General features: G+C 47.1%; 1 protein-coding gene across 3 annotated transcripts; it reads left to right on the plus strand.

Moving 5' to 3' along the window:
- Positions 1–461: 461 nt before the first annotated feature.
- Positions 462–27,454, plus strand: OLFML2B (olfactomedin like 2B). Of its 3 annotated transcripts, none has more exons than XM_083510026.1 (8): positions 462–1,260; positions 10,198–10,461; positions 15,282–15,389; positions 17,145–17,321; positions 18,762–18,978; positions 20,869–21,489; positions 24,024–24,200; positions 25,806–27,454. In XM_083510026.1, exons 1-8 carry the CDS (start codon positions 1,117–1,119, stop codon positions 26,405–26,407), a joined length of 2,310 nt encoding a protein of 769 aa, XP_083366152.1. In that variant the 5' UTR covers positions 462–1,116; the 3' UTR covers positions 26,408–27,454. The 3 variants fall into 3 exon arrangements, with proteins under 3 accessions (XP_083366152.1, XP_083366153.1, XP_083366154.1); XM_083510027.1 differs by having other exon boundaries at positions 771–1,260; positions 20,872–21,489; XM_083510028.1 differs by lacking the exon at positions 462–1,260 and adding an exon at positions 9,380–9,617.
- The last annotated feature ends 320 nt before the right edge of the window (positions 27,455–27,774 follow it).

Raw genomic sequence — 27,774 nt, forward strand, 5'->3', positions numbered from 1 at the left:
ATTTCTTAAAATGAGTAATCAAACAAAAGTAAAGGAATCTTGTTGAAGCTTAGGAGTAAATTTACACCTTGAAAGGGTTTGCACAGAACCAAGAAGAGGGATGGGTGGCCAAAAGCCTCAAAGAGAGGAGGGGGAAACGTTTTAGAAGGAAGCCAGAGGGTCTTGGCTGATCTTATGGAAATGCAGCCTTTGAATGATCCTGTGGCCAAATTAATCCAATTCCAAACCTGACCTCAGACACTCGCTGTACGTGGAAGTTCTACCATTGTCAAACGAGGTGCTTCTAGTGGAAGGGGAGCTCGGGATTCCTTGGCATTCTGATAATACATTGCCTACTTTTTATGCCCTTTACAAATAAATGGGTTGAGGTGCTTGCTTGTTCGTGTGTGTAGGCACAGGGCATCGGGGTGGGGGCCAAGCTGGATCTTTGGCCGGGGGACGGGACAGCCGAGGTTCGGCCCGGCTTGCTTCTTGGCTGGCGTGGCCTCCCCAAGCGGCGCCCGTCCGGCTGGAGGCTTCGTGGCTCCGGCTGCCCAGCCCGAAGGGGCCGGAGCGGGCCCTGGCGCCCCGGAGGTGTCCTGGCCCGGCCAAGTCCTTCGGCCCCCGCCGAGGCGACCCCCTGCCTGCCCGCCTGGGGCTTGTGGGCCTGCAAGAACTTTCAAGGCGAGGTGAGTCAGGCTTCGCGCCTCGGGAGTCCCATCAGACGAGAAGCGCGGCTCTCCCGTTTCAGACCCGCTTCGGGGGGCGCCTCGACCTTGGCTGGACACCCACGAAATGCGGAGCCCCTCGAGACTCGCCTGACCGGGGTCGGACCCTGCCTTTCGGCCCCAGACCTTCGGGCTTCTGGTGCCAGACTTCGGGGCTTCGGGCGGCGGGGGGTCGGAAGACACAATAGCCGAAGAGGAGGACGGGGCGGGCGGCAGGCTCCTCCTCCGGCCCGCCCCGCCCCGCCTCGCCCCCAGACGGGCAGCGGAGCCGGAGTCAGGCGCGCTCTCCCCCGCAGCCGCCATCCCCGGCGCGGCCGGTGCAGCTCGGCTCGCAGCGAGACCCCCGCCGCCCGCCGCCGCCCATGCCCGGCCCCTCGCCGCCCGCCGCCCGCTAGCCGCTGCGCCCTCCATGGCTCGGCCCGTGGCGCTGCTGCTCTGCTGCTGCTCGGCGGCGGCGCTGCTGGCTGCCTGCTGGGGCTCCTCCGCCGCCAGCCCCGCCGCCGGCGCCCCGCTGCACGACGAGGCGGACAACCAGGAGAACGTCCTCTCGCAGGTACCAGGAGGGAGGCAGCCGCGGGGCTGAACCCCACTGCCCGGCGCCGGGGGCAGCTCCGGGGCAGGAGGTGCTCGGCTGGGGCGCACTCCTGCGCGGAGCCCGGGGAGCCCGGGCGCGATCCCGCCGATGCGCCGCCCCTCGCCCCGTTGCCGGCTCTGGATGCGGCTGCTGGCTCTGGAGACCGGAGCCGGGATCTGGCTGGGGAGGAAGAAGGTGCAGGAAGGAGGAGGCGAGCGCCGTCCCTCTCCGCCCTCTCATCCCCCTGCCGGGCGCTCGGAAGGGATCCCGGGGCAGGGCGAGGGGCTCTCTGGACGCGGGCCCGAGCGGGGTGCCGGCTACAGGCGCGGCCCGGGGGCGGGAGGCTTCCAGTTCCCAGGCGCGGATTTGCTTAGAACTTCAGGAAGCTTATGTTTTCTTTGAAAAACAGGTCTCTTTGAGGCAAGTTCCACCGAATGCCTGAGGTTTGCTTCCAAATCAATGTGTGTTGTGCTGTATTGAGAGCTGGGTAAAGATAAATTTAAAAATGAAATAAAGGTGTGCAGTATTCAGGTGCTGGTTCCAAGGGCATGGAAATCATTATTTAGCACCCTGCAGACCTGCTGCAAGTTAGTTTAGTCTGCAAACCAGTTCAGATCAGAGCCATCATTTTTCCAAAGAAGGATGTATGTGGATTTTTCATTTGGGTGCCTGTCCCTTTGAGAAATAAATATGCTTCATATTTCTGAAGGCTGAACTGTGACTCAGTTGAGCTGAAGCTTTTGGGTCTGCAGCTCAATCAAAAACATCTTTACTTTGAACTCCGTGGAATTTGCTTCTATGGGACTTATTCCAAAGAGAGCCTGCTTAAGATGGTGCAGTGATTCATAGCCTTAACATAAACAGGTTGTGTTAAAGAAACTCTCTTCAAAGGTATCTTTCCACTTCATCCCTTGATGGGATCTCTGCACATGTGTGCGCCATGTTGAGCACTGCAGTGTTACACCCTATGGGCTGTGAACTTCCTTAATTTCCATCTGTACTAACGTCTTGGAGCAGAAGCACATTCTGATGTGGATCTCATCTGCTTCAACTTGCTTCCTAGGCTGCTTCCACACCCACCCACCCAATGTTGTTGTCATCAAAATTCCAGTACTTCCCCGCCTTGTCTTTTTTTACATTTGATGCAGTTTTCTTACTGTGGAAAATCTGTAAAGCTCAAAATAGCCTACTATACATCTGAAGTCACAGATGGTATAAAAGTTCGTTAGCACTTATTTCTTCTTTTATTTTATCTTTTTTGGCAAGTGGGTTGTTAACAGGTAGTTGTTAACATTGCCATCATCATTGTTAAGTTGTGGGTGAACATATCAGACGACACAGAGATTCTTCAAACAGCTCTTGTTTATTCACAGGCCAGAACAGAACAGAACAGAACTGAAGGGTTCAGTCAGCCTGCTTATATAGAGCTCCAGTACAACATAACTGTAACAATTTTCTAAAACTATCCAATCACTGAACTTCACTTTCGATTCCTTATTTGCATAACTATCTACAGTATAGGGATGTGGGTGGCGCTGTGGGTTAAACCACAGAGCCTAGGACTTGCCGATCAGAAGGTCGGCGGTTTGAATCCCCATGACAGGCTGAGCTCCCCTTGCTCGGTCCCTGCTCCTGCCCACCTAGCAGTTCGAAAGCACGTCAAAGTGCACGTAGATCAATAGGTACCGCTCCGGCGGGAAGGTAAATGGCATTTCCATGCGCTGCTCTGGTTCACCAGAAGCAGCTTAGTCATGCTGGCCACACGACCCAGAATCTGTACGCCGGCTCCCTTGGCCAATAAAGCGAGATGAGCACCGCAACTCCAGAGTTGGTCACGACTGGACCTAATGGTCAGGGGTCCCCTTTACCTTTATCTACAGTATCCCCCTGCTGGCCCAGGGTGAGAACTTCAGTACATAACAATCATCATCTTTGCTTTTAAATTGTTTTATTGTGCATTTTCATTCAGGTTGTTTTAATGACATTGTGCATTTTTTAAATACTGTTTTTATTTATATTCAAGGTACAGAAGATAATTTTTGAAAAAATAATTGTTACAACAGTAAAAAAACAAATAACTTGTCCTGATAAAATTACAGACTTGCCGTGTGTTAAAGTTTCATTTGATTACTTTAAGAAATCACGCCAAATTTTCCCACGAGTGCTGGGTGGATTCCTGCCACAGTCTGAGCGATTTGTATTCAATAAACATTTGCCATATGTTATAAAAGGAATATGGATTGTGTTTGCCCTTTGCCGCTCTCACCTGGCATGTTAGTTTCTCAGCTATGACCATACTCTGTTATACCAAGAATCAATGTTCAGCCCAACACTGGTTTTCCAACAGCTGGCTATCTCCATATGGGCAGCAGTCCATAGAAAGGTTAAGAGGTCATCTGTAGGATACTCATGAGCAGACAGGATCCTAAGCCCAAGCAGCGCTAGTGCAGGGGACATTTCAGTTTTGTTCTGTATCAAGCTTTTTTCTTTGAAGACAGCATTCCGGAAGGGTTTGATGATGTCGTAACACCACCACCACATATGGAAATACATCTCCTCCAACCATTGGGATTAGCTTCCTTACATATTCAGGATAGCCTCAGCGGTGTATAATACCACCTATGCAGAAGTTTTAAGGAGGCTTCCCTTATTTTGGAGAAATTGATTCCAGTGGTCTCCCAGACCACAAAGCCATCCCTTTTTCATTTGGTATTTGCACATCTATGTCCATTTTCCATGGCATTTTTGTGAACAATAGATTGCCATATTCTAGTATTATTGGAGCTTTATAAATTGAGGAAGCTGTGCCCTTAGAGAGTGGAGAGAGGTTAATGCTCTACTGCTGTTAGTTTCCTGTTTGCTTGAGTGGAAATGTCTGGGTTATACAGGAATCTTAACAGCTGGTTGAAGTGGTACCATGACCATTTAAGGTTTGGTATGGCAGCTATGAATTGTTCTTTTTGTGGCGGGGGGGGGGGTTACTGTTTGCATAGAAATCTTTTAATTTATAAAGACCCACCTGTTCCAAACCATTCCAATCTAAACATTGCCCTGGATGAAAGCGAAGAGGGATAAGGGGAGATATTGGGGGAGCTAGTTTTTTAAACTTTGCTTTCCACACATTTACTGTGGTTTAGAGGAAAGCGTTCACAATAGCATGTGTTTTAGTGAGTGCAGAGGGTAGAAAAGGATATGCTCTATATATACAGGACCTGAAATTTCTATATCTACCTGTGGTTTACCTTTCTGCCCATGGATCAGTGACATCAAATACTTTAATTAGAAGGCATTGTAATGAGTTTGGAGATGTGGGATTCTGAGACCACCATTTTTGACACTTCCATATATATTTCTGGAGCCTAGTCATGCTCCCCCCCCCTTTGTGAATAAATTTGTTTATTGAGCACTGCCAATTTTTAAATTGTTTGGGTGTAATCATAATTGGCAGCACTTGAAAGAGAAACAAAAATTTCGGCAGGATAGCCATCTTTACCGCAGTGGTGCAGCCTGACCCTGATAAACGTGGGTCTTCAAGACATTGTCATAACTGTAGGAATACTGGTGTGAAGTTTGCTTTCTTCAGAGCTGATAGACCTTTCTGATTTTGAATGATGGTCAGGCGAAGGAATGCCTATATACATTATTTCTTACTTGGATTCATTGAATCATAGAATTGGATGGGACCCCGAGGGTCATCTAGTCCAACCCCCTGCAATGCAAGAATTTCAGCGACAGCATCTATGACAGATGGCCAGCCAACCTCTCCTTAAAAGCCTCCAAGGAAGGAGAGTCCACCACCTCTCGTGGGAGTCTGTTCCACTGCCAAACATCTCTTACTTGTAGAAAGTTTTTTCCGAATGTTTAGTTGGAATCTCCATTGGTTCGAGACCTATCCTCCAGAGCAGGAGAAAACAAGCTTGTTCCCTCTTCCATGTGACAGCCCTTAGGATGTTTCCAGATGGCTATCATATTTCCTCTCACTCTCCTCTTTTCCAGGCTAAACATACCCAGCTCCTTCAACTGTTCCTTGTAAGGCTTAATTTCCAGACCCTTGATCATCACCCTCCTCTGCACAAGCTCCAGCTTGTCAACATCCTTCTTAAATTGTGGTGCCCAGAATTGGAAACAGTATTGCAGGTGTGGTCTGACTAAGGCAGAATAGAGTGGTACTATTACTTCCCTTGATCTGGACACTAGACCTCTGTTGGTGCCACCTAGAATAGTATTTGCCTTTTTTGCTGCTGCATCACACTGTTGGCTCGTGTTAAGCTTATGGTCCACCAAGACCCCTAGATCCTTTTCACATTTACTGCTAGTAAACCAGGCGTTCCCCATCCTATATTTGTGCATCTGGTTCTTCCTGCCTAAGTGCAGAGCCTGACATTTGTCCCTATTGAAATACATTTTGTTCGCTTGCGCCCAGTTCTCCAATCTGTTAAGGTCATTTTCATTTCTGATTCTGTCTTCTGCAGCATTAGCTCCCCCTCCCAGTTTGGTGTCATTTACAAATTTGATGATCATCCCCCCAATTCCTTCATCCAAGTCATTTATAAAGACGTTGAATAACAAGGGGCCCAGGACAAAGCCTTGTCACTTTTTTCCAGGATGATGAGGAACCGTTAATGAGTACTCTTTGGGTTCAGTCAGTCAACCAGCTACAAATCCACCTAACAGTTACCTCGTTCAACCCACATTTTACCAGCTTCGTCGTGAGAATATCATAGGGGTAACTTTTTGCTTTTGCTATGATGGATAACATTGAGTAGCCGGCAAATTGGGTCACAGATGTGTCTCTGGGGTATGAATACAGCTTGGTCCATGGTGATGTAGGAAGAAATAAATGCGTTGAGCCTTGCAGTAAAGATTGCTGTAAAGATTTTAGCATCTTGAGTTAAAAGGCTTGTGTGGAAATGGATGTTGCCCCTCCCCCAAGCGCAGGCATCCATGATAACTAGGAACCAAGTATGGAGCTAGTGCAGTTCCTGCGAATGTTTTAAGGTGCACATGCACAGGAAAGGAAATATCTGCCCCCGTGCCCCCAATGGGGAAAAGTAGTAGAGGGCAGGAAGGTAGGAACTGAGGGGGGAGGCAACAGAAAAGAGAGCACAGAAACATTCCACCAAGGACTGTGCACTGGTGTGGATGGGAAGTAGTGGAACACCTAATAAAATTGAAGATACAGAAAAACTGGTTCAGAATGAACCATTAGCATCTGGAAGGACCCCTAGCAAGATAGGTAGGTTTAGGATTGTTGCCATACAGCCCTTTCCCAGTAGGACTTTCTCCTGAGCAGATATTTCCAGGATTGTGCTGCAAGAGTACTTGTATGTTTATTCCTGTGGCTATGTGAGCCTGTGGCAACAGCGGCACTTTCAATCAGCTTTGTGTTGGTTTTCACCTGTGGCTAAAGTCAGCCAAAAGTGACAGCTGCTGCCATAGGGTCCAACAGTTGTAAAAATGAGCCATAAATTGGTATGAACAGGAGCTCTTTATGGCTCGACTGACTGTGCTTTTGGCTCTTTATTAGAAACAGAAACAATTATTTTTACTTAGATTAAAGTCTGCTGCTAAATTAATTTACTCTGTGGTTGAATGAACTCAGGTCGTGGGTGTTACTATAGTTTCCTTTTTACAAAAAAAGATTGCTTTATTTGCATCAGAGATGTGCCAAATGCAAGCCCAGCCAAATTTAATACGAAATGAATACATTGCCAGAATAGTATAGCTGGATAACAAAGCAAGCAAATTGGGCCTATTTGATTGGATCAGCTTCCATTGTTAAAGGAGCAAAGAAGCTTACATTCTGTGTCAAGCACAATGAAAAAAAGGAAGAAACTGACCAACTATAAAGAGGCTAAATTTAGTTATGGGTTGTTTTAAAAAAGGAGTGTTTTGAAATGATGGTGGCCTAATTACTAATTTTGAAACACACAAATCATGTTGATAGATGGGGAATCTTAGCCTGCTTTGTGTTACAGCACAGCGTAGCTTTCACATGCAGGAGTCCTCTTCCTGCCCTGCTGCTAGTGAGATAAGGGCAAACTCAGAAAGGTACTGATTTCACGTATAATGGATATGTATTTTTGATTTAATTGATTATTTAGAAGAGCATTAAGTTATTTCTGATAAGATTTGGTTTTAATTATTATTAGTGAATATCAATATACGTATCAAGGCTTTGAGATTAGACCACTGAAGAAGCTTGGAAAACTACCTTGGGAGTGGGCTACCTGCAAGCCCCAGTAAAAGGCCCCATTGGGGGCGAACAGCAGCCTCTTGATTACTTGGGCTGCCAGGGCGAAACAGGCGCAAAATGCTGGCACCCTGTCTACAACCTTATTAATATCCATCTACAGCTTCACTACGGGACGCGGGTGGCGCTGTGGGTTAAAGCACAGAGTCTAGGACTTGCTATCTTTTTTGGCAAGTGGGTTGTTAACAGGTAGTTGTTAACATTGCCGTCATCATTGTTAAGTTGTGGGTGAACATATCATACGACACAGAGATTCTTCAAACAGCTCTTGTTTATTCACAGGCCAGAACAGAACAGAACTGAAGGGTTCAGTCAGCCTGCTTATATAGAGCTCCAGTACAACATAACTGTAACAATTTTCTAAAACTATCCAATCACTGAACGTCACTTTCAATCCCTTATTTGCATAACTATCTACAGTATAGGGATGTGGGTGGCGCTGTGGGTTAAACCACAGAGCCTAGGACTTGCTGATCAGAAGGTCGGCGGTTTGAATCCCCACGACAGGCTGAGCTCCCATTGCTCGGTCCCTGCTCCTGCCCACCTAGCAGCACGAAAGCACGTCAAAGTGCATGTAGATCAATAGGTACCGCTCCGGCGGGAAGGTAAATGGCATTTCCATGCACTGCTCTGGTTTGCCAGAAGGGGCTTAGTCATGCTGGCCACATGACCTGGAAATTGTACACCGGCTCCCTCAGCCAATAAAGAGAGATGAGCATCGCAACCCAGAGTCGGTCACGACTGGACCTAATGGTCAGGGGTCCCTTTACCTTTACAGCTTCACTAGCATCTGTCGGTATTGTGAACAACATCAAACTTACCTTTTGTTGGTATCTTCAGGAACTTACCTAAAAAGATAAAGAAAACAAAAGACTGAGTTAAGCACTTGAAAAATCCATTGAAATCAGACATTATAAGTTCATCTTAGGTTGGGTAGTTCATAAGTCTCTGCAGCTTTGCATAAGGTTTTGTATTTTTCTCAGAAGATCGATAAAGAACGTATAATCATTTTGGTAATTATTGTGTGTATATTAGTCGCCAACGTGTTGCATGAGTCGTACTATTTCTATCAGCAGCACAGATTGCATTTTTCTTGCTCAGTGAAAGTGGCACAACCTTTTTCATCCATCACTGCTGACTAGCAATCTGGCTGGTGCTCGGCTTCAGATGTCGTGCCGAATCATTGTTAAGGAAGCCTGAGTACGGCTGAGCGCAGGGGTGGCCATCATGTGATCTCCAAATGTACTGGACTGCAGCTCCTATCAGCCTCACCCAGCACACCCAGGGGTCAGGGGTGACAGGAGTTGTAGTCCAGCAACATCGGGGGAGGGAACCACATTGACTATCCCCCTCCCTGGTTTAGTGTCATGTCTGACCTGACAAACCATAGTTACAGCCGCTACTTCCTTCGGAGGGCGCTCCGCTGCGGGGCCGAGGAGATGGAGAATAAAAGCAGACAAGCAGGTCTGACCCGTGGTTGGCCTCTGTTATGTGTGGAAGCCCAAATCATTCTTTAGCATGATGTCTGAACTGGGCATGTACCATCTGAATTCAAAGCAGCCAGGGTGTCTCATCACTGAATCTCTCCAAACATTGTTTTTGTGTGAATATGGCAAACACACACCTCATGCCTCATCAGGGAAGCTTTACCAGCTTTGTCAAATCAGATATACCCAATTTTGATGATGGATTGGCTTTAAGGGTGTATTTATTGTTTTGTCACTCCCTTTTGTCTTACTTGTTCTTTTTAAGAAATGTACCTTCAGTGGCAGACTTGGGTCTGCTGCTGAGTAGTGTGTGGAGTAGCCCTCAGATGTGGCTCTCCAGACGGTTCTTCTGAAGGAAGTTCTCCACCCCTGGGAAGTCTCAGCACATACTTGCGCTGCAAGAAAAAACATGTGCTCTGGCTATTTTTATTCTTCAGTTTTGTGTCTGACCCCTAAAGGAAATTCTCTGGGTTGCATCTGCAGTTGTTGGACATTTGCTTTGGCTGATGCACCTGGTCTGCTCCAGAACTCAGGGGAGAGGTGCTGCTCCTCAGAAGCCAATACACACCTGCTGGACAATCGTCCTGCAAGAGAAGGTGGTCTGACTCTGACTTTATTTCAAGCAGACCAGGAGGGTTTTCTTTTTTTGGCTGCATTCCTTCTGGAGCATATCCAGTTCCCACTGGGACCATTCTCCTGCACAAGCCAACCTGAAGTAAATGAGAGGTGCAAAGAGAACAGTTCTTGCATAACTCCTTCTCACTTCAGTAAGGCTCAAGGAAGAGAATGTCTGGAGGGACTGTGCCTGCTAAATTTAAATGAGCTCATCCTGGAATGCATGCTTTGAGAACTACAGCCTTTTAATTTCCCAAAACCCAAGAGAGCGAGAGAGCGCAAAGTTCATCGGGGGAAGTTGACTAGTTTGGGGTTTGGGGGGTTTTGGGTGGTGGAAGAAAATTACTTTCCCAGATAATCAAGGAGCAGAAAATGGCGAGAGTCAGCAATATTTTAAACCAGCGACCTATTTCTTCAAGGTTTCAGAATGTCTGAGCCTCTCCCAAACACTCCACAAGAACAAGCATAAAGCAAGGAGGGTGGAGGGAGAGAAGGGGAGGGAAATTCTACTTCCAGAACAAACTGACCAGCTTGTTCTTTTTCCTCCTTTCCCTTTATTAGTTGTTAGGGGACTATGACAAGGTGAAGGCCGTGTCGGAAGGCAGAGACTGCCAGTGCAAGTGTGTGGTGAGGCCCTTGGGCAGGGGCGCTTGCCAGAGGATTAACGAAGGAGCTGCCAAACCAGAGGATTTTTACACGGTGGAAACGATCACTTCTGGACCGGAATGCAAATGTTCGTGTGTAGCCCCACCATCCGCCCTGAACCCCTGCGAGGGAGACTTCAGGCTGAAGAAACTGCAAGAAGCGGACAGCAAGGACTTCAAGGTATTTCTTTCTCTCTCTCTCTCTCTCTCTCTCTCTCACACACACACACACACACTCTGCAACTGTGACTTCTCATTCCAAAGCAATAGGCAGCCTATTCATACTGTTTTTGAGGAGATAAATCTGTAGACTCCTGACTTGAAAACGAACATGATACCTACAAGTGTACCAGGCCTGAGAGGCAGGGGAGCAGACAGACAACCGTAAAGTGCTAGTGTGTAAAACAGCAACTCCTCAAAGCATTCGGCATGTTCTTAACAAACAGGGCTGAGAAGCCAAGGGTGGTCTGGATATTGTTGGACTCCCCTTCCCACCAGCACATGGCCAGGGGTCAGGGATGATGGGAGCTGCAGGCCAGCAACATCGGAAGGAGCACAGGTTTCCCAGCCCTGCCTGAAAGCGGCTCCTTCCTCTGAAGACTTCTGGCCAGCAACTTGCCTCTTTGCTCCTAGATTCAGGTAGTTGGCTGTGTTGGTCTGACGCAGTCGAAATAAATAAAAAATGGTCCAGTAGCACCTTAGAGACCAACTAAGTATGTCCTGATTATAAGTTTTTGTGTGCATGCACACTTGGTATCGGAAGAAGCTTAACCTGAGTCACCAGTGTGATGCAGCAGCAAAAAACCTGAATGCTATACTAGCCTGCACCCACAGAAGTCTAGTGTCCAGATCAAGGGAAGTAATAGTACCACTCTCTTCTGCCTTGGTCAGACCACACTTGGAATACTAAGGAGGTCAGGTCATGGTTGAAGAACAGTTTTCTTCCATAGATAGCTAGTTATGATTCCTCTCATTGAATTCCTTAGGAGCTAATATATATATTTAATGTTGCACTGCTGTATTTCACCTTTCAGGAACTGTGTCCAGTTTTGGGCACCACAGTTTAAGAAGGATATTGACAAGCTGGAATGTGTGCAGGGAAGGGAGAACAAGATTATCAAGGGTCTGGAAACCAAGCCGTGATGAGGAACAATTGAGGGAGCTGGAGGTGTTTAGCCTGGAAAAGGAGACTGAGAGGAAATATGATAGCCACCTATTAATATCTAAAGGGCTGTCACATGGAAGATGGAGCAAGCTTGTTTTCTCCTGCTCTGGATGGTAGGACTCGAATCAGTGACTTCAAGTTACAAGAAAGGAGATTCCAACTAAACATTCAGAAAAATATTTCTGACAGTAAGAGCTGTTTGGCAGTGGAACAGACTCCCATGAGAGGTGGTGGGCTCTCCTTCCTTGGAGGTTACTAAGCAGAGGTTGGGTGGCCGTCTGCCATGGATGCTTTTGCTGAAATTCCTGCATTGCAGGGGGTTGGACTAGATGACCCTTGGCTCCCTTCCAACTTTATGATTCTATGATCTACACACTTGTAATTGGGTAACGGTTACGGGTAACATAAATGTGACAGATTTCAAAGTGTGGAACACTTTGAATACTCAGAAAGCGCTTTATAAATTATGAGTAGTGCCAATGAATAACTGTCTTGCTTAGTTTTTTGTGAATGTCCATTTTGCTTTATGAACATTTCTGCTTTGCCAGCTGGGAAAAGTTTCAGCAAAAGACAACTAATGATATTCATGCTTTCCCTGTAGCAACGCATAGGGAATGCTGCTCCTTTTACACTTATTCTTTGTGGGAAGTGATCCTGCTGAGGGACGTTGTGTACGTGGCAGTATGTGGTAGCTGTGGCAGATCTGTGATGCGCTGCAGGGGGTGAAGGAAGAGAAGAATGTTCCTGAAAAATCAGACTCATTCTCAGTATGCACTGCCCTTCCCAGCTGGAAATAAAACCTAATTTTGCAAAAACCCAGAACACAATTCTGGCTTTAGTTTTGCCAGTTTGTGGCATTCCAAAGCTCTTGCTTTCAAATTAGTCTCCGTTTTGTGTGTGCATATCCCAACAGTTATAATTCTGAGAGTGCTGCCTGCTAAAGATGGGTCTGGTCTTGCAGTCCTCTTTGCAATGGGAGCCAACCAGATGTCTTTGGGAAACTTGCAAGGGCAGCATGATGGCTGCGACAAGCCCATGGGGATTGTGTGTGTGTGTGTTACCGTACACATCTGGTGCTTGGAGACATAGAGACAGCCTCTGGCCACAAGGGTTCCACTTCGTTTCCTGCTTTCATTCCCGCAGTCTGCCTTCCATTCCCTTGGGGCCTGCATGCGCTGTCCTCCGAGTGGCTTCCCACACTCATTTGGGGTTGTCCTTGTGTGGAAAAAGGCACATACCAGGAAGCCGCCAACTTCATGCGCTTGTTCTGGTAATTGTTGTCTTTCCTTATTTTCTGCTTTACAAGGCTTTTTTTTTGGCAGTCCAAAATGTAACTGGAGACGGTTGTTTTAGGTTTGTTCTCACAACCCTGAAAGACATGAAACTTGAGCCTCCAGCTATCTCCTGCCTGGGCAAGTTCAAATGAACTGTAATCCGCTTGACTGTCTGACCAGCAACACCTCCTTTGTTCTCCAAGCAGCAAGGTGGCATGTAGCTGGCCTTGCACATGAATGAATGCCCTCAGCCTCATGAGGAATATTGCAAAGGCTTGAAAGCTGCCACAATTTGGACCAGGCTTTGCTTGGCGGCATGCCAATTCAGGCAGCTGGTGGGAAGTCTTTGTGACATGAAATACTCGAGGATGAGCTTGCTTTTACCCTCTGTATCTCCATGAATGTGTTCAGTCCTTCTTTAAAAAAGGGCAAGCAATCTTCTGGAAGGGAATTCAGAAGTTAACTAACAAATTCTAGCTGGCTGAGTGTCAGATCATGTGTTTCGGGAGCAGAGGGTCCCAAGTTCAGTCCTTGAAATATCCAGTTAAAGCTATCTCTGGCCACAGTTTTGGAAAATAACTTTCCCTGAGTTTTTGGAACTGTTACTACCAGCCTGAGTAGAGCATTCTGGGACAGATGGACCAGTGGCTTGACTCCATAAGGCAGCTTCTCATGTTCAGATTCATGTTAACCTATTGGCAGCTGTGAGACGGGTGGTTGTATTGTGCCTGAGAGCATCATCCTTAAGCCCGCCTCCATCGCTCATGGCCCCCTTCTGTGAAGTTTCTAGGGAATTGCTGCCAGATTCCTTGTCATCCAGGAACAGTGTCATGTTCCATACGGCTAATTCGTAAAGTTCCCTGAAGAGGGTTATGCAAACATGCTTGGCTCTAGAACTCAAGCTGGGAATGCTCAGAACTAGGGCATCCAGACCCTTCTTGTGCCAAGCATAATTTGAAGCAATTCATGATCTGACATTTGTTTAAGAACTTCTTCCTTTTGGATTGGGCTTAGATTAAAAGATACCATTTACCGTAGTTTCATTTTTTGAAAAACAACAACTGCTATTACAGGGTCAGTTCCAATTTAATATTTTCCATCAGAACAGTGAATTTCTTATAGTTGCACACATGTGGAAGAGGAATAAAAGTACCGATGGTTGCAATCTGGATACCGATAAAGTGAGAAATTTCAAAGAACACTTAACTGTAGCGTTAATTTTGGGGCGAAACTAACCATGGCCTTGTCTGGAATAAAATACTATTACATTGCAGAAGGTAGGAACAGACTATGAGGACAGGAGAAAACAGAAGCCAGGCAGCTGTAAATGGAGTAAATTCTCCTGAACAAAATTTGGTATCAAAGTGTGTAAAGGTTTCCATCAAGAGCGTACACTTTCTGCTTTACTGATTTAGCATAATTATAGATCACACAGTTAGTATAGAAAAGTAGTAGAGAAAATTAATGAGAAGGAAATAATTGGACCTAGAAACAAACAAGTATAAAACTAAGATATTGGGGAAGAATGAAAAACAAAATACTCTGGTGTAATGAATGTTATTAAACGAGGGCAGATTGAGCAATTATAAGAATTTAAATTCCTGGGAAGCATGATTTCAACACAGGCCTCTGGACAGTTTGAAAAAGCTATGAATTGATTTGATAAACACAATCAAATAACATCAGCCACATAAAAGGGTAGATCAGAAACGTAAAGTAGCAAGGGTATATATCTTTTAGTTTTAAAAATTACAGAATTATTTATGTAATTACAATTTGTATTTCCTTCAGCAAGATATAAGTGGAGACTATTGTTCTGCTGTTGTTGATGCCAAATGCCCTCGAAGAGTGACTCTTAGTTGCGCGTTTCAAAGACCACAAGTGAACATTTTCTTTCTCAGCGACTTCCTTTTGATTTGCTAAGCATTTGATGCAGCCAGTCATGTTACAGAGAAACCCAAGTTCTGGGTTTGATCATGTTTTGAGGGTGAAGCTAAAGTAGTGAACTTGCTGTCTTTCCCGCTCTCAGAATAAGCTACCAGGCTCCTAAAAGGGCTCCTGACTTTGGCTGTTTTCCATTTAATTTAGAATGTAAGCTTCTCATGACCTGAACCTTGTCTTTTTTGCTTATGAAGCTCTGAAAAATGCCAAGTACACTGGTGACACTATAGGCATGATGATTGTGAAAAAAACTTTTTGCATATATTCTCGGGATACCACTACATATGGCCATTAATATTTCCATTTCAGAACCAATAAACTTTGGTCCTTTCCCAACCGAGACCCTATAGCGCAACACACACACACACCTGCCGAATAATGCTGTTGAGGACTATGAAATAAATGTGATATTCTTTCTCTTGTGTCTTTCAGTGTACAAAACAGTCTTCATAACAGGCCTTTAGGGGAGGTTTGGCTGAGAGATAGTTAACTTGCCTATTGAGCTTCACGGCTGAGCTGTTCAAAGGGTTTATCCAAAGAGCACACAAATTGTGTTACTTTCAGGCAAGCAAATATGAGGGGAGACAGTGACATAACTGTTCCATGATTATGTGTTTTCAGCTGGCAGCTGTCATCGATCTACTAGAAGGCGCTTTCTATGGCCTAGACTTGCTCAAGCTGCACTCGGTCACAACGAAGCTGGTTGGCCGAGTGGAGAAACTGGAAGAGGTAAGATGGCTGCCTTAGACAACATTATGACAACCCCAAGAAGCTGCTAAGTTGCAGATCAATATTCTACTGTGGGCAGCTTGATCCACAATACTGAGTCCCACAGCAATTTTGGGAACAGTCTGTTGTGAAATGAGATTTTGTAGGCACCCAGCATTTCCATCCCTTTCCTCTAGCCCTCTTGCTTGACATGCAGAAATAATACAAGCCCATCACTTCATGCCAATATAAATTTTGCCTGTCTAACTTGTCTATGGAATGCTTTAGAGCAGGCCCGTCTTTAGCATATGCAGCACTGGGGTGCAAAAAACTGCCCAGCGCCCCCAATTTTTGGGCGACGGGAGGCCAAAGTTGTTGAGCTTTTTTAGGGGGCAGCTCAGAGTTGTTGAGCTTTTGGGGGGCCTGCAACTCTCTCCCATGCTGCTGCGGGTGGAGGGAGGAGAGCAATCCCTGCAGAGGCTTGTGAGGGAAGCTACACCCCTTGTGGGGGCAGTGTGCGTGTGCTGAGTGCGCCTCTTGACGGGCTGCCAATCCCAGGTGCGCAGGAGGGCGGAGCTGGCTGGCCGCCTCAGCTCTGACAGGCTCTGCTCCGCTCGGCAGTGGCTGTCGGCTGGCCTGGCTCTTCAGTCCCCGGACTCCAAATCTTGCCCCCGGAGTCTCGGCCTGGCGCCCCTGAGAGCTGGGCCCCTGGGTGCCCTGCACCCCTAGCACCTATGGTTATGCCGGCCCTGCTTTAAGGGCAAAGGAGCTTGAGCCGGGAGAAATGCTGGCAGTCCTACTTATCCACCACCAGTCACATAAATATATGCCCTCTGTCTGTGGAGAAGGTGCCATTATTCCACTTTAACACTTTAAAGGATCTTGGGGACTGCAGTTTGTTAAGAGTGCTGAGAGTTGTTAGGTGGCCCCTGTTCCCCACACGGGCAGCTCTGGTTCAGGCTCTGGCTGTGGCGCGGGCAGCCTAGGCTTGGCAGCAGCGGAGCAGCTATCAGGCAATTGCCCTAGGAAAGCTCAACAACCTTTTGAGGCTCAGGCCTCAGTTGTCCTTGGTTTGATAACGTGGGTGCTAACAACATGCAGGAGAGCTTCTGTTTTCATCTGGGAAATGCTAGGTTGTGTGTGGTGGCACCAACTTGCACCAACGGCATCATGGGGACAGTTCGAGTTAAGTGTAAACACACCAGTGAAGCAAAGAATCCTTGAAATCTTTCCCATGCGCCCTCTTGGAAACAAGGGGTAGCCGCTGTTGATGTGGGCCTGGCTGGGGGCAGGTGGCAGAAGAGTGGGGAGGCCCATCATTTCAGCTGTCTCTCTGGGAGTTCGGTTACCTCTTACTGACCTAGAAAGACTCCCTTGTTCCTGTAATAGCTGTCAGTTCCTGCCTCCCCACCTGCTCCGCAGCTGCTTGTCATGGGCGTCCTCTGTGGGGCATAGCCTGGCCTGGGAGCCGTGGAGCCTACAAAGTATATTTTGCTATTGATCTACAGCAGTTATTGTTCAAGCACAAGGTACTATTTTTGTTGGTGTCTGTCCTGCTCCATCCCCAAGATTCTGAGAAGCTTTCACACATATTCAGTGCCCGTTCAGGGCAATTGGCCAAGGAAGGCAGAGCTGGAATGGGCGGGGGGGGCGGGGGAGCTCCTGGCAGCAGCCATTGGTCCTCTAACACTTTTTAATCCCACAAACTGTAGGCTAATGTGCAGAACTCTGCTCTCTGTGCCAATGACGTTCTTTCTTTCCCTGTGCTCATTCTAGGAATTGTCTAGCAATCTCACCAAGGAATACAAAGAGAAGAGACCAAAGGCAGACAAAATTTGGCAGGAGATGGACCTTAAAGGCAAGACAAATTCTTCTGACAGCATCTCTAACAACCTTGCTGACATCCAGAGTTCACTGCAGAGGGATGCTGCCGCCGCCTACACTCTCACTGAGGTGATTTCAGATTTCCGCAAGCTCCTCCTTGAGGGCCAGGAACTTTGCATTTCCATTCCCCACCCCTCCCCAAAATCAGTGAAACCAGGATTCTGTTAGATTCTGCCTGGTACCAGATTTAAGTTTCAAGCAGGGACAACAATCACTTTTCGTGACTCAAGTAGTCTTTAAAATATTGACTAAAAGGCTGCCTGCTCCCACAAAAGGGTAGCAGTTCATTTACTCTGTGTTTCTGGTTTGGTGGTTTTGATAGGTTAGGGTGGGGCAGCTGTGACCCTCCAGATGTTGTTGGATTGACAACACTCATAATCTCCAACCAGCATGGCCAGTGGTCAGGGACGAAGGGAGTTGTGCTCCAACAACATCCCTGATCTCAAATGGTGAAGGTTATTGGTTAAATACTGGCGCTTTCAACTGTGTCCAAAAATACACAGGAACATTTATATTGCTACATGCGGGCGCTATCTCTTTCACATTTCAGTACCGTATTTTTCGCCCTATAGGACGCACTTTTTCCCCTCCAAAAATGAAGGGGAAATGAGTGTGCGTCCTATGGGGCGAATGCAGGCTTTCTCTGAAGCCTGGAGAGCGAGAGGGGTCGGCGCGCACCTACCCCTCTCGCTCTCCAGGCTTCAGGAGAGCCCCAGCGCCAGCCCCGCAAGCTCCAGGGACAGTGGGGAGGCGCAGCGTGTCTCCCCGCTGTCCCCGGACCTGATCTGAAGGCGGGCGGCAGGGAGAAGAGCGCTTCTCCCCGCTGCCGGCCTCGCAAGCGCCTGGGGGGGAAATAATTTTTCCCCCTTTATTTCCCCCCCAAAAAACTTGATGTGTCCTATGGGCCGGTGTGTCCTATGGGGCGAAAAATACGGTATTTTAAAAACCTTATCCAAATGAATGTAGCCATGTTTTCCTATCTGATGGAGATGTTTGATAAACTTGTATCTTTTGCATTAATGGAGAGATATGTTTCATTTTGAAGTCTGTTGACAGGATTGATTGACTGAGGTGGGAAACTTAGCGTAACTGAGGAGATGTTCTTTCCCATAACTCATGCCAGCCGTGATCATCATTGCCGTAGAGTTCAAGTATCAAGTAGAGTTTCTGAGAAGTATTCAAAAGCAGTCCCATATACAGCACATGGCAGTTCTTGTCCCTGGGTGTTACTAGGGCATGAATGACCACTGTCCAGGCTACCTTTGCCCAGGAGGTGATCATGGTCAGCACATCAGTCTAAGCTGGTGGAAAGTGCTTTGTGACACTGATGTCATTTGAGCATCCAGAATTATGTCCCAAACTAACAACATCTCTGGACTTCAAACCTCCAAGCCCCTGCAGCCCCCCCAAGACAGAACTCCACCTGCTTGGTCAGATGGATAATTACTGACAAACACTCCCTCTTTGTCCTCTGGCCACACTTTAATATGTTGTTTTGTTTCTCAAAAGGAAAAATACGAAGAGGTTTTCCTGCATGACGAAATGGCTTCTCAGCAAATCAGTTCTGCAGAGTCTTTGCGCTATGCGCCCCCAGCTCCAAAGGCAAAGTCAACTTTGCCAAGAAAACTCCATGTGAGGAGCCGGACTCCAGCCCAGCCCACCATCATCCGAGGAGTCACTTATTATAAGGCCAAAGATCCTGAGACAGAAAAAGACCTTGATGAACGTGAGTTGTCGTCGTTTCGGGACTGGGAAGGTTGTAGAAGGGCACTTTCAGAATTCTGGATCTCAGGGAAATGCTGGCAGGCAGCTTGCGACACTTACTTTAATTCTGTTTACAATGCTTTGAATAATACATTGGGGGGGGGGAAATAGCAGGTGAAATTTTAGTCTTTTGATAGGATGGTCTTTTTAAAAGGACCAATGGGGAAATGGGAGCAGAGGAATGGGGGTGGGAGCCTGAAACAATGGGAAATTCAAAATGGTTGGAAAACTTGCATCTTGGAAACACAAGCCGTTACTCCAAACTGAAGGTATGTAGAAAGGCCTTAGCTGTGGCCTTTTAAGGCCAGGAAGGAGAATTTCGCGACGACTCCCTCCCCACGTGGCACATGGGATTTCCTTTCTATTGCTGTGGCACAGAGAACGTTATATGTGGTGTGTACGTGTTTTCAGGACAGTTTTTATTTTTATGATTGAGTGAAATTTGATCAGAAACAGGATATGGGGTTTAGGAATCAGCGAGGCGTTTTATCTCCTGTGGCTCATTACTCACTGAGCAGGTAAGGGGGTGCGTGTTGGCTCTCCCTTTCAGGGTGTGGATCCGCTTGCAGTCGAAGGCACCTGGGGCTCTTTTGCTCTGCAAGTCACTTTCTGTAGGGCACCTGTCCTCTGCCACAAGTAGATGTTCCTGTCTCCAAGCAGGAGAGATGGATGAACTAGATGGCCTCTGAAATTCCTCCCAAAACCAATTTATATTGTAATTATTTTGATAATATTTCAAAAAACAGCAACAGGGATGTAGGCTCCTACGTGCCTCTCAGTAGCTGGATGGGAGGTTGTGCATGTAAGAAAGTTCTATGTACGTCCTGCTTCACCAGCTAGCGCTTCGTGGGCCCAGGAAACAAAGGTGGAATTCTGCCAATCAGCTGTTCAGGAGGGGGAACAGGGCACCTGCGTTCTGGTTTGGTTGCTCTTCCTTTCCTTCCCGCATCAAGCTGCTGATCAGGAGGATTCCATTTTCTTTTACAGTGTGCAGTCCATTGGACTGGTCAGAATCAGCAGAATCAATTTGGACATTTAATATTAACATGGAACCTGATTCTCAGCTTTTAAGCGCCTAAGAACTGAGTTGCACATTGCTTTCTTTTGAGGTTAACATTTAAGATGTTTTAAAGATGAGGCAATTGTAAGAGAATGTTTTGGCTTGTACACCCGGTGGGCCTGCTGAGAGAAACAAGGGAATTGCCTCCTGTTGTTCATCTAAGGGTACCCAGTTAGGCCAGAGTTCACCGTGTGTTCCTGGTACTGAGCCAGTTCCCCCCAGCATGGTAAACCGTAGTTAGGAGTTAATCACGACTGTGCCTTTCTGAGCTGTTTGTCTCCTCCCTGCTAGTGCACAGAGGAACATGTGGACCTGTTTTATACTGAGTCAGCCCAGCAGTTCATTTAGTTTAGCGTTGTCCACTCTGCACTGACTGGCAGAGGCTCTCCAGGGCTTCAGAGATGAAATCTTTTCTAGCCGTACCTGGAGGTGCCAGAGGTGAACCTGGGGTCTTCTGCGTGCGAAGCAGTTGCTCTGCTATTGAGCTGCAACCATTCCCAAACAAACCAGGACCCCTGACTTACTGGTATGTCCAAATCAATGATTGTAGTTTGTTTCTCTCTCTACAAACCACAGTCTGTAAGTCAGGAACAAACTATCCTGGCTGTGGGTGGTGGGTTTTTTGGTCACAAAGTTGTAGATGTAGCATTAAGCCAGTGACTGTAGTGTACTAGTGCTGTAGTGCAGGGAGGAGGCAAACAGGCCAGAAACATGCAGTCATTTTAAACCATTTCCATCCACACTGTGTTCAGGAGGGAAGGGTGAGCCCCACTTCTTGTTCTGTGTCTCCAGCAGACGATGAGCACTTCAGTGGTGAGAGCCCAATTGATATGCTGATTGAAGACCAGCTATTGCAACACAGCTACCTGCCAAATATTCCCATGAGGAAGCAGCTGTCGGTGGAAAAGCCTCTTATTCACCAGAGCATCAGGCTCATCAAGCAGCATGCTGCAAGCATCACATCTGCTGGAAAAGAAGCATCTGCAACCAGTGCTGCAATAACCAAGCTGCCCCTGTCCTCTGCCATCATGCCTCCCTCTGTTGAGCCAACACCAATGTCTACCTCATCGGATCTCCCTACAGCCAGCAGCCATCTTGCAATGACTTTGGAGCCCACAGCAGCCACTGGAGTCTCCTCAGTGACTGGCTTGGTGGATGAAGGTGCCACATGGGCAACAAAAACAGCAGCTCAAACTGCCACACAGGCTTCCACGGTTGTGGCAACCCGGAATGCTTTTGACACAAAGCCCCCCATGGCCAAAGCAGCCACAACAAATTTCCACACACAGGCAACAGCCCAGCCGACTTCAGCTGCCACAACGAAAGCGGTGCCCCCTGCAGCCCCTGCCAGGCCCAGCCTCACCGTCACACCCACACAGGGCCTGGACGAGGAAGATATCCGAAACAGCATTGGTAAGCTTGTGTCCACATTGATATTGCTTTAATCCAGACTTGTGACCAGGGTGTTGGTGGAGCTCTGTTTCTCACCCGTGATGCATTTGACAGACTGTAATATTGTTCCCTCCAAAACAAAACTTGGCTGGTCAAGTTTGGAAGAGAAATGGAGCCACCTCAACATTAGGTAAGCAAGCTCCACATATTTAGGGGATTCCCTAAGAATGCGGAAGCATTTTCTTTTGTAAATTTAGAAGACAAACAAAAATGGTCTAAAAAGGACCTGTGTGTTTTCAGGACCTACCAAATGTTGACAACAGTTAAGCTATGGAATACTGAAGGTGACAGTTGAAGAGAACTGGAGTGGGACTGATCTGATTAAACCTCCTTTAGGTGGAGATTAGGTTTGGGGAGATGTTTTCAAGGAAAGAAGTATCTCTTTCCACAGATACTGATGCACCAGAAAGATGTATATGGAAACACCAGGCTTGTCTGCCTAGCCTGGAGTAACATTGAATAAAACAATTGGACTCTAAGTGGAAATAAAAGAACTAGTATTAGGCGAGGCAATATAGCCCTGTAGCTCAGTGGCTGAGCATATCCCTAGAATCTCCCACTGGATCAGGTTGTGGATGCTGGGAAAGATGATGCCCTTCTGCCGGCCAAGGTAGACAAGGCTAGTCTGACCAGATGTAAGGCAGCTTCTTAAGTTTCTTAAGAGTTTTGCAATGGTCGTCTAAACTGCCTGTGCCTGATGCTTATTAGAACTAAAGACTTCAGGCACAGAAAAGCAGAAAAGCACAACACTCACACCCACTGCTCAGCCACATGGAATCAGGTGCCAGAGAAGCAGCTCTCTCATGCCTGTGACAGCAGAAAGGCTACACTTATAAAGACACAGAGATGGGTGGCAGGAGATTGTTGGTAAAACAAATTGATGTAGGGCAATGGCAGGCCAGGTTTCTTTTTGTTTTCCAAAAGGAGCTTGTGCAACTGAAGTGAAATATAGCAAATTTTGTTAGGAAAGCAATCAAATCACTTAAATCTGAAGCTAAAGTGGCATTGCTTTTCTGCAGATTAATGGATTCCCCCTTCTCTCTCTTTCTCTTTCTCTGTGTGCACATGTGCGCATGTGAGTGAGAGAGAGAGCGCACCAAACACTACGTTATATGAGGAAAACGAAATTCTGTGAATTGACCAGAAGCAGAATAAGGAACAGAAATTGCAAAATTATAAAATGCATGCAAGTATTTCCTGTTGATTCCTTTGTCATTGATCTGCAGGGGATTCCTAGAATTTGACTCACTCTGAGGAGAATTATCTGGTGTCTTGCCTTGCTGTTTTAAAGGCCCTGGACCAGGGTCTGTTATCTGCTTTACAGACAATGTTAAGTTCTCGAGTTTTGTGGGCTGCATTGGTTACTGGCAAGCTATGAGCCTGTCCAGAATTTTTTTTGTATATGGCACATCCTCTGTGCCAACCCTGCCATGTTTATTAATATTATTGATTTATTCATCCATGTATTCCACAACATTTATATACTGCTTGAGTAACCCTGTCTTGAAGTAACCAGGGCATGGGCTGCTGTGGCCAGGCCCTCCCAGCCCAGGAACGATCAGAGCTGTCCTATCAGTTGCAGTTGGTAAAAGGCACTCCTAGCCACAGAGGCTACCTAGGCCTCCAGTGACAAGCCTGGATCCAGAAGAAACCCCAGATTGTGAACCTGCTCGTGTAACCCCCTTCACAGGAGGCAATTGACCAATTTCTCTGCCATAGGAACTACTCACCCACAATGCCTCCATCTTGCCAGCATTCAGGCTCAGCCTGAATTCAGATGTTAGAGAGAAATAGAGCTGAGTGTCAGTGTACTGAGAGCACCTGGCCCCCAAACTCCTCCTTACCTGCTCTCTGCAGCTTCAAAGAAATACAGGCAGCTCCCCATTTGCATGGGGGTTGCGCTCCACATCATCACACACATCAGTGGGGCACACATAAGCCCACCCCTGTTCCGGGGCCAGAAAAGGCGCATGTGTCAGCGGCCACACATGCCTTGAATGCGCACTAAATGGGAGTTGCCTGTATAAAATAGCAGATAAGCTGCTGCCCTGCAGTACCCCATAGCATGCCCACCAGGGAGCAGAAAAGCTCCTTCCCGGTGCTACTCTCTAGATTTTGTCCCATAACAACTGTAACACAGTGCCCCCAATAACTGATCAATAAGGTATTAATAACTGGATAATAAGGTATGTAATAAGTAGATGAATAGCTTGCTTTGTTGCTGCTAGCTCTGTCTTTCAGCTGTTAATCACTTTAATTCACTGGCCAATTCCCATACTTGTGTGTGCCATGTTAAAGGGAAAGGCGATTGCACGGGGGGGGGGCAAGCGGGGAGCAAGCTATGCTCACCCTCACCTGCCCACTTGTAAGGTTGAGGCAAAGGTTGCTGAGATAATTGCTGTATTTGAAACACTATGAACACTTCAAATGTGCTACATACGCAGTGCAAGGTGGTGTTGTGATTGTCGTTATTTGCTGCTCTGATTTATTAACAGGCCAGTGCAAGGACACCTTGTCTACTGTCTCTGGGCCCATGACCCAGAACACGTATGGGCGGAATGAAGGGGCTTGGATGAAGGACCCCCTTGCCAAGGACGAGCGAATCTATGTCACCAACTATTACTATGGCAACACCCTGGTCGAGTTTCGGAACCTGGACAGCTTCAAGCAAGGTCTGCCTTGTGCTGTGTGATAAGAGTGCCTGAGAGAGAAAGAGGGAGGCTGAGTGTTAGTGGTGGATCCTGGGTGGATTCAGAGCAGAGCCAAGGCCCAGTGTTGAATCACCCCAGAGTAGGGCCATTGAGGAGTCTGGTGGGATGGAGATGGGTAGCGTTGATTCAGCAGTTTGAGGCTAGTGTGGGCATAGAAGCATGAAGTCTTTGAAGCTAGTGAACTGCAGATCAGAAAATCAAGGGGACCCAAAATATTCTATCCAGCACAGGTTGTTCCCACTTATGCTCAGAAAAAACGCTCCTTCATCCGTTAATACCACTGGACACTACAGCTGAAACAAATACTTGAAATCTTCCAAACTTGAAATTTTGAACATGGACCTTTACCTCAGATTTTGAACACTTTAGATGTATTGGCATAACATGATTTTTATTTTATTTTTGCAGGGTCAAATATGAAATCTCATAAGTTGTCCACTGTCAAATATTAAATGCCATTACATAACATCTGTAAGATATTCTTAATACAGGCTAAAGCACTACTGCTTGTCAAATAATGAAATCAAATAACTTAGATCAGCCGCGTAGTCTCAGGCCGTGGGGGGGGGGATGTGGGGTGCACCCCCAAGGGGTGCAGTGCATGGAGGGAGCCTCCTGCAGCTGGCCTTGCAAGGCGCACCCAGAGCACATGCACCGCAGCCCCTCCATCCCCTGGGACAGAGCTGGTGCAGCCAGGCCCCTCTCTTCGCCCCGGGTCAAGCCTGACCAAGGGATGGTGCTGTGGCTGGGCTTGCACACATTGCTGCCCACTCCCCCCTCTCCACCCCTCGGTCAGGCTTGACCTGGGTATGGCGTATGGGTATGGCAGCTGGTGGGGTTGGGCGCGAGGAAGCTGCCTGTCCCTGCAGCTCGTTCGTGCGCGGGAGCCAGGCTCCAAGGAAGGAGCCTGTTGTGGGGTGCCTGGTTGCACCCCCTTCAAAAAATTGTGCCTGGGGCCACGGCCCATTCACGCTACGGCACTGAGGTACCTCAATATGTCAAATATTAGAATATTCAGAGAAAAACTACTGAATATTCAACGTTAATATTCACAGGGGAGGATCTTGGGAAATAAATTAGTTTCAGGCCTAGTTAGAGTAGAGGGAGGTGCCAGTGGCAGGTCGCCAGCTTTGCCTGACTTGAGGGGATGTGGTTGAGGAGGTGTTGCCTGGGGGAGTCCCAAGAGCCACATTGAGAAGCAGTTGAACTCCCACTGCAGGCCTGAGGCTCCCCACCACTGTCTTACACTGACCGGCCGGTACCGCACTACATGGACCAATAGCTTGATTGGGTATAAAGCAGTTTCCTGGACTCCTTTTTGAGCCTCCATAGGAAACAGGGGAACCAATGAAATTCAAATCAAGGGTGGTAAGAGCTGTTAGGCAGTGGGATGATCTCCCTTGGGAGGTGGTGGACTCTCCTTCCTTGGAGGTTTTTAAGCAGAGATTGGATGGCCATCTGTCAGGGATGCTTTAGTTGAGATTCCTTCATTTCAGGGGGTTAAACTAGATGACCCTTTCCCTTCCAACCCTACAGTTCTCTGTTTCTGTGATCTCTGCCCCTTAGGTCGATGGAGTAACTCATACAAGCTGCCATATAGTTGGATGGGGACAGGCCATGCGGTCTTTAATGGCTCTCTCTACTATAACCGGGCCTTTACTCGCAACCTCATCAAGTACGACTTGAAGCAGCGTTATGTGGCTGCCTGGGCCATGTTGGAAGATGTGGCCTATGACGAGGAGACACCTTGGCGGTGGCGTGGCCACTCTGATGTGGATTTTGCAGTGGATGAGAACGGCCTGTGGATCATTTACCCAGCCATTAATTACGAAGGCTTTAGCCAGGAGGTGATTGTCCTCAGCAAACTTAACGCCAATGATCTGAGCACTCGCAAGGAGACCACCTGGCGGACAGGCCTGCGCAAAAACTTCTATGGCAACTCCTTTGTCATCTGCGGTGTCCTCTACGCCATTGACAGCTACAACAAGAAGAATGCTAACATCTCTTATGCATTTGACACGCACACCAACACCCAGATCATCCCCCGCCTGCTCTTTGAGAACGAGTACTCTTACACCACTCAGATAGACTACAACCCCAAGGACCGGCTCCTCTATGCTTGGGACAATGGCCACCAGGTCACGTACAAAGTCATCTTTGCTTACTGAGGACACAGTGAGATCATGTTTAAAGGCCACTAGCACCTTTTTTTTAATAAATATTTTTTTATTGTACAAATCAGAGTAAATAAGGTTTTTTGAAAAAAAAACTTGGGTTTCTTTTTTTAAAAAAAGAGTGGATTGTAGATCAGTCCACATCCTAAGCCAACCCTTTTATTTTGGACATAATCCTGCTTTTGTTTTTATACTGAATGTGCTGCCTCCTATGAAACAATGGAAAATATTGTTCATCAGCACCTGCTAAGTGCAGACTCTCAAATAATGAATAATAAGGCAAAGGGATGCTTTTCTAACAGAAGACTCACACTTTGGATAAGAACAGGGCCCCAGCCCCCATTTTTTATAATAAAACATCAATGTTAAAAACTCAGTAAAACCAGAGTCCTGCTCATATTTCCTTCTGTCACTGTATTTGTCTAGTCGCATTGTATACTCTGGGCCATAGACCCCGTAACTCTTGTCGCTCCTGCCCCAGTTGCTGTCTTTTGAACCCTGGGCTGGGAAAGATGTTGCTAGATTCTAACTCCCCTCATCCCTGGCCACTTGCCATCTGTGGTGGAGCTGATGGGAGTTGGGAGTTCAACAAGATATGGATGGCCACAGGTTCTTCCCCTGCTTTACCCACAGGAGTCTGTATGGGACAATTCAGGCTGAATTCCTAAACATACTTGCTAGGAAATGTGCCCCATTGAACATATCAGAACTCCCCCCTGAGATAACCTGTACAAGAGCAGACTTGCAAGAAAACAATTTGACTCCTGTGCTGGAGAAAACTTGGAAGGAGACGAGTGCAGGCCATCCCTTCGTTGTTTGCGCCTTGTACTGGGTAGAACTCCTTCCAAACAGGCTTTATTCAGCTGCTAGATCTGTTAGACAACTATCCCCTTATCCCATGGTAGCTTATAGAGCGGGACTTTGTCAAAAGCTTTTTGAAACTCCAGATGTATACTGCCTACTGGATCCCTTCTTTGTATGTATGTATGTGTTTGTTGACATTTTAAGAACTAATAAATAAAATAAATTGCTGAAGCAAGACTTATCTTTTCAGAAGCCATGTTGATTTTTCAGCAAACCATTTTCTGCTCCGTTTCTAATAATGCTGGCATTCTACCAATTAGGCTGACATGTCTGTAAATTGTGAGATCTTCTTTGCTATATATATCAGCTTACCCTCAACACTTGCGTTGGCATTGTAGGCTGGCCAGTGTTTCCTTTCACCAGGACCTGGTGGGAGCCAGGGCCTTCCCTGCTGGCAGGTGAGCTTCAGCAAGGAGCCAAGGATGAGCACCTGGAATGGGGAGGAGGTTGGGTCAGCTGTGCTGCTTCTGCTCCCTCCACGTCTGGCACGCTCTACT

The sequence above is a fragment of the Podarcis liolepis genome (assembly GCF_965112155.1).
Source record: "Podarcis liolepis genome assembly, chromosome: 6".
NCBI lineage: Eukaryota > Metazoa > Chordata > Lepidosauria > Squamata > Lacertidae > Podarcis > Podarcis liolepis.

Excerpts from the sequence above, each read along its gene's own strand:
- OLFML2B (XM_083510026.1), top strand. The coding sequence starts at position 1,117 with ATGGCTCGGCCCGTGGCGCTGCTGCTCTGCTGCTGCTCGGCGGCGGCG. Across the intron at positions 1,261-10,197 it reads AGGAGAACGTCCTCTCGCAG|TTGTTAGGGGACTATGACAA; the intron begins GTACCAGGAGGG and ends TCCCTTTATTAG. Across the intron at positions 10,462-15,281 it reads CGGACAGCAAGGACTTCAAG|CTGGCAGCTGTCATCGATCT; the intron begins GTATTTCTTTCT and ends ATGTGTTTTCAG.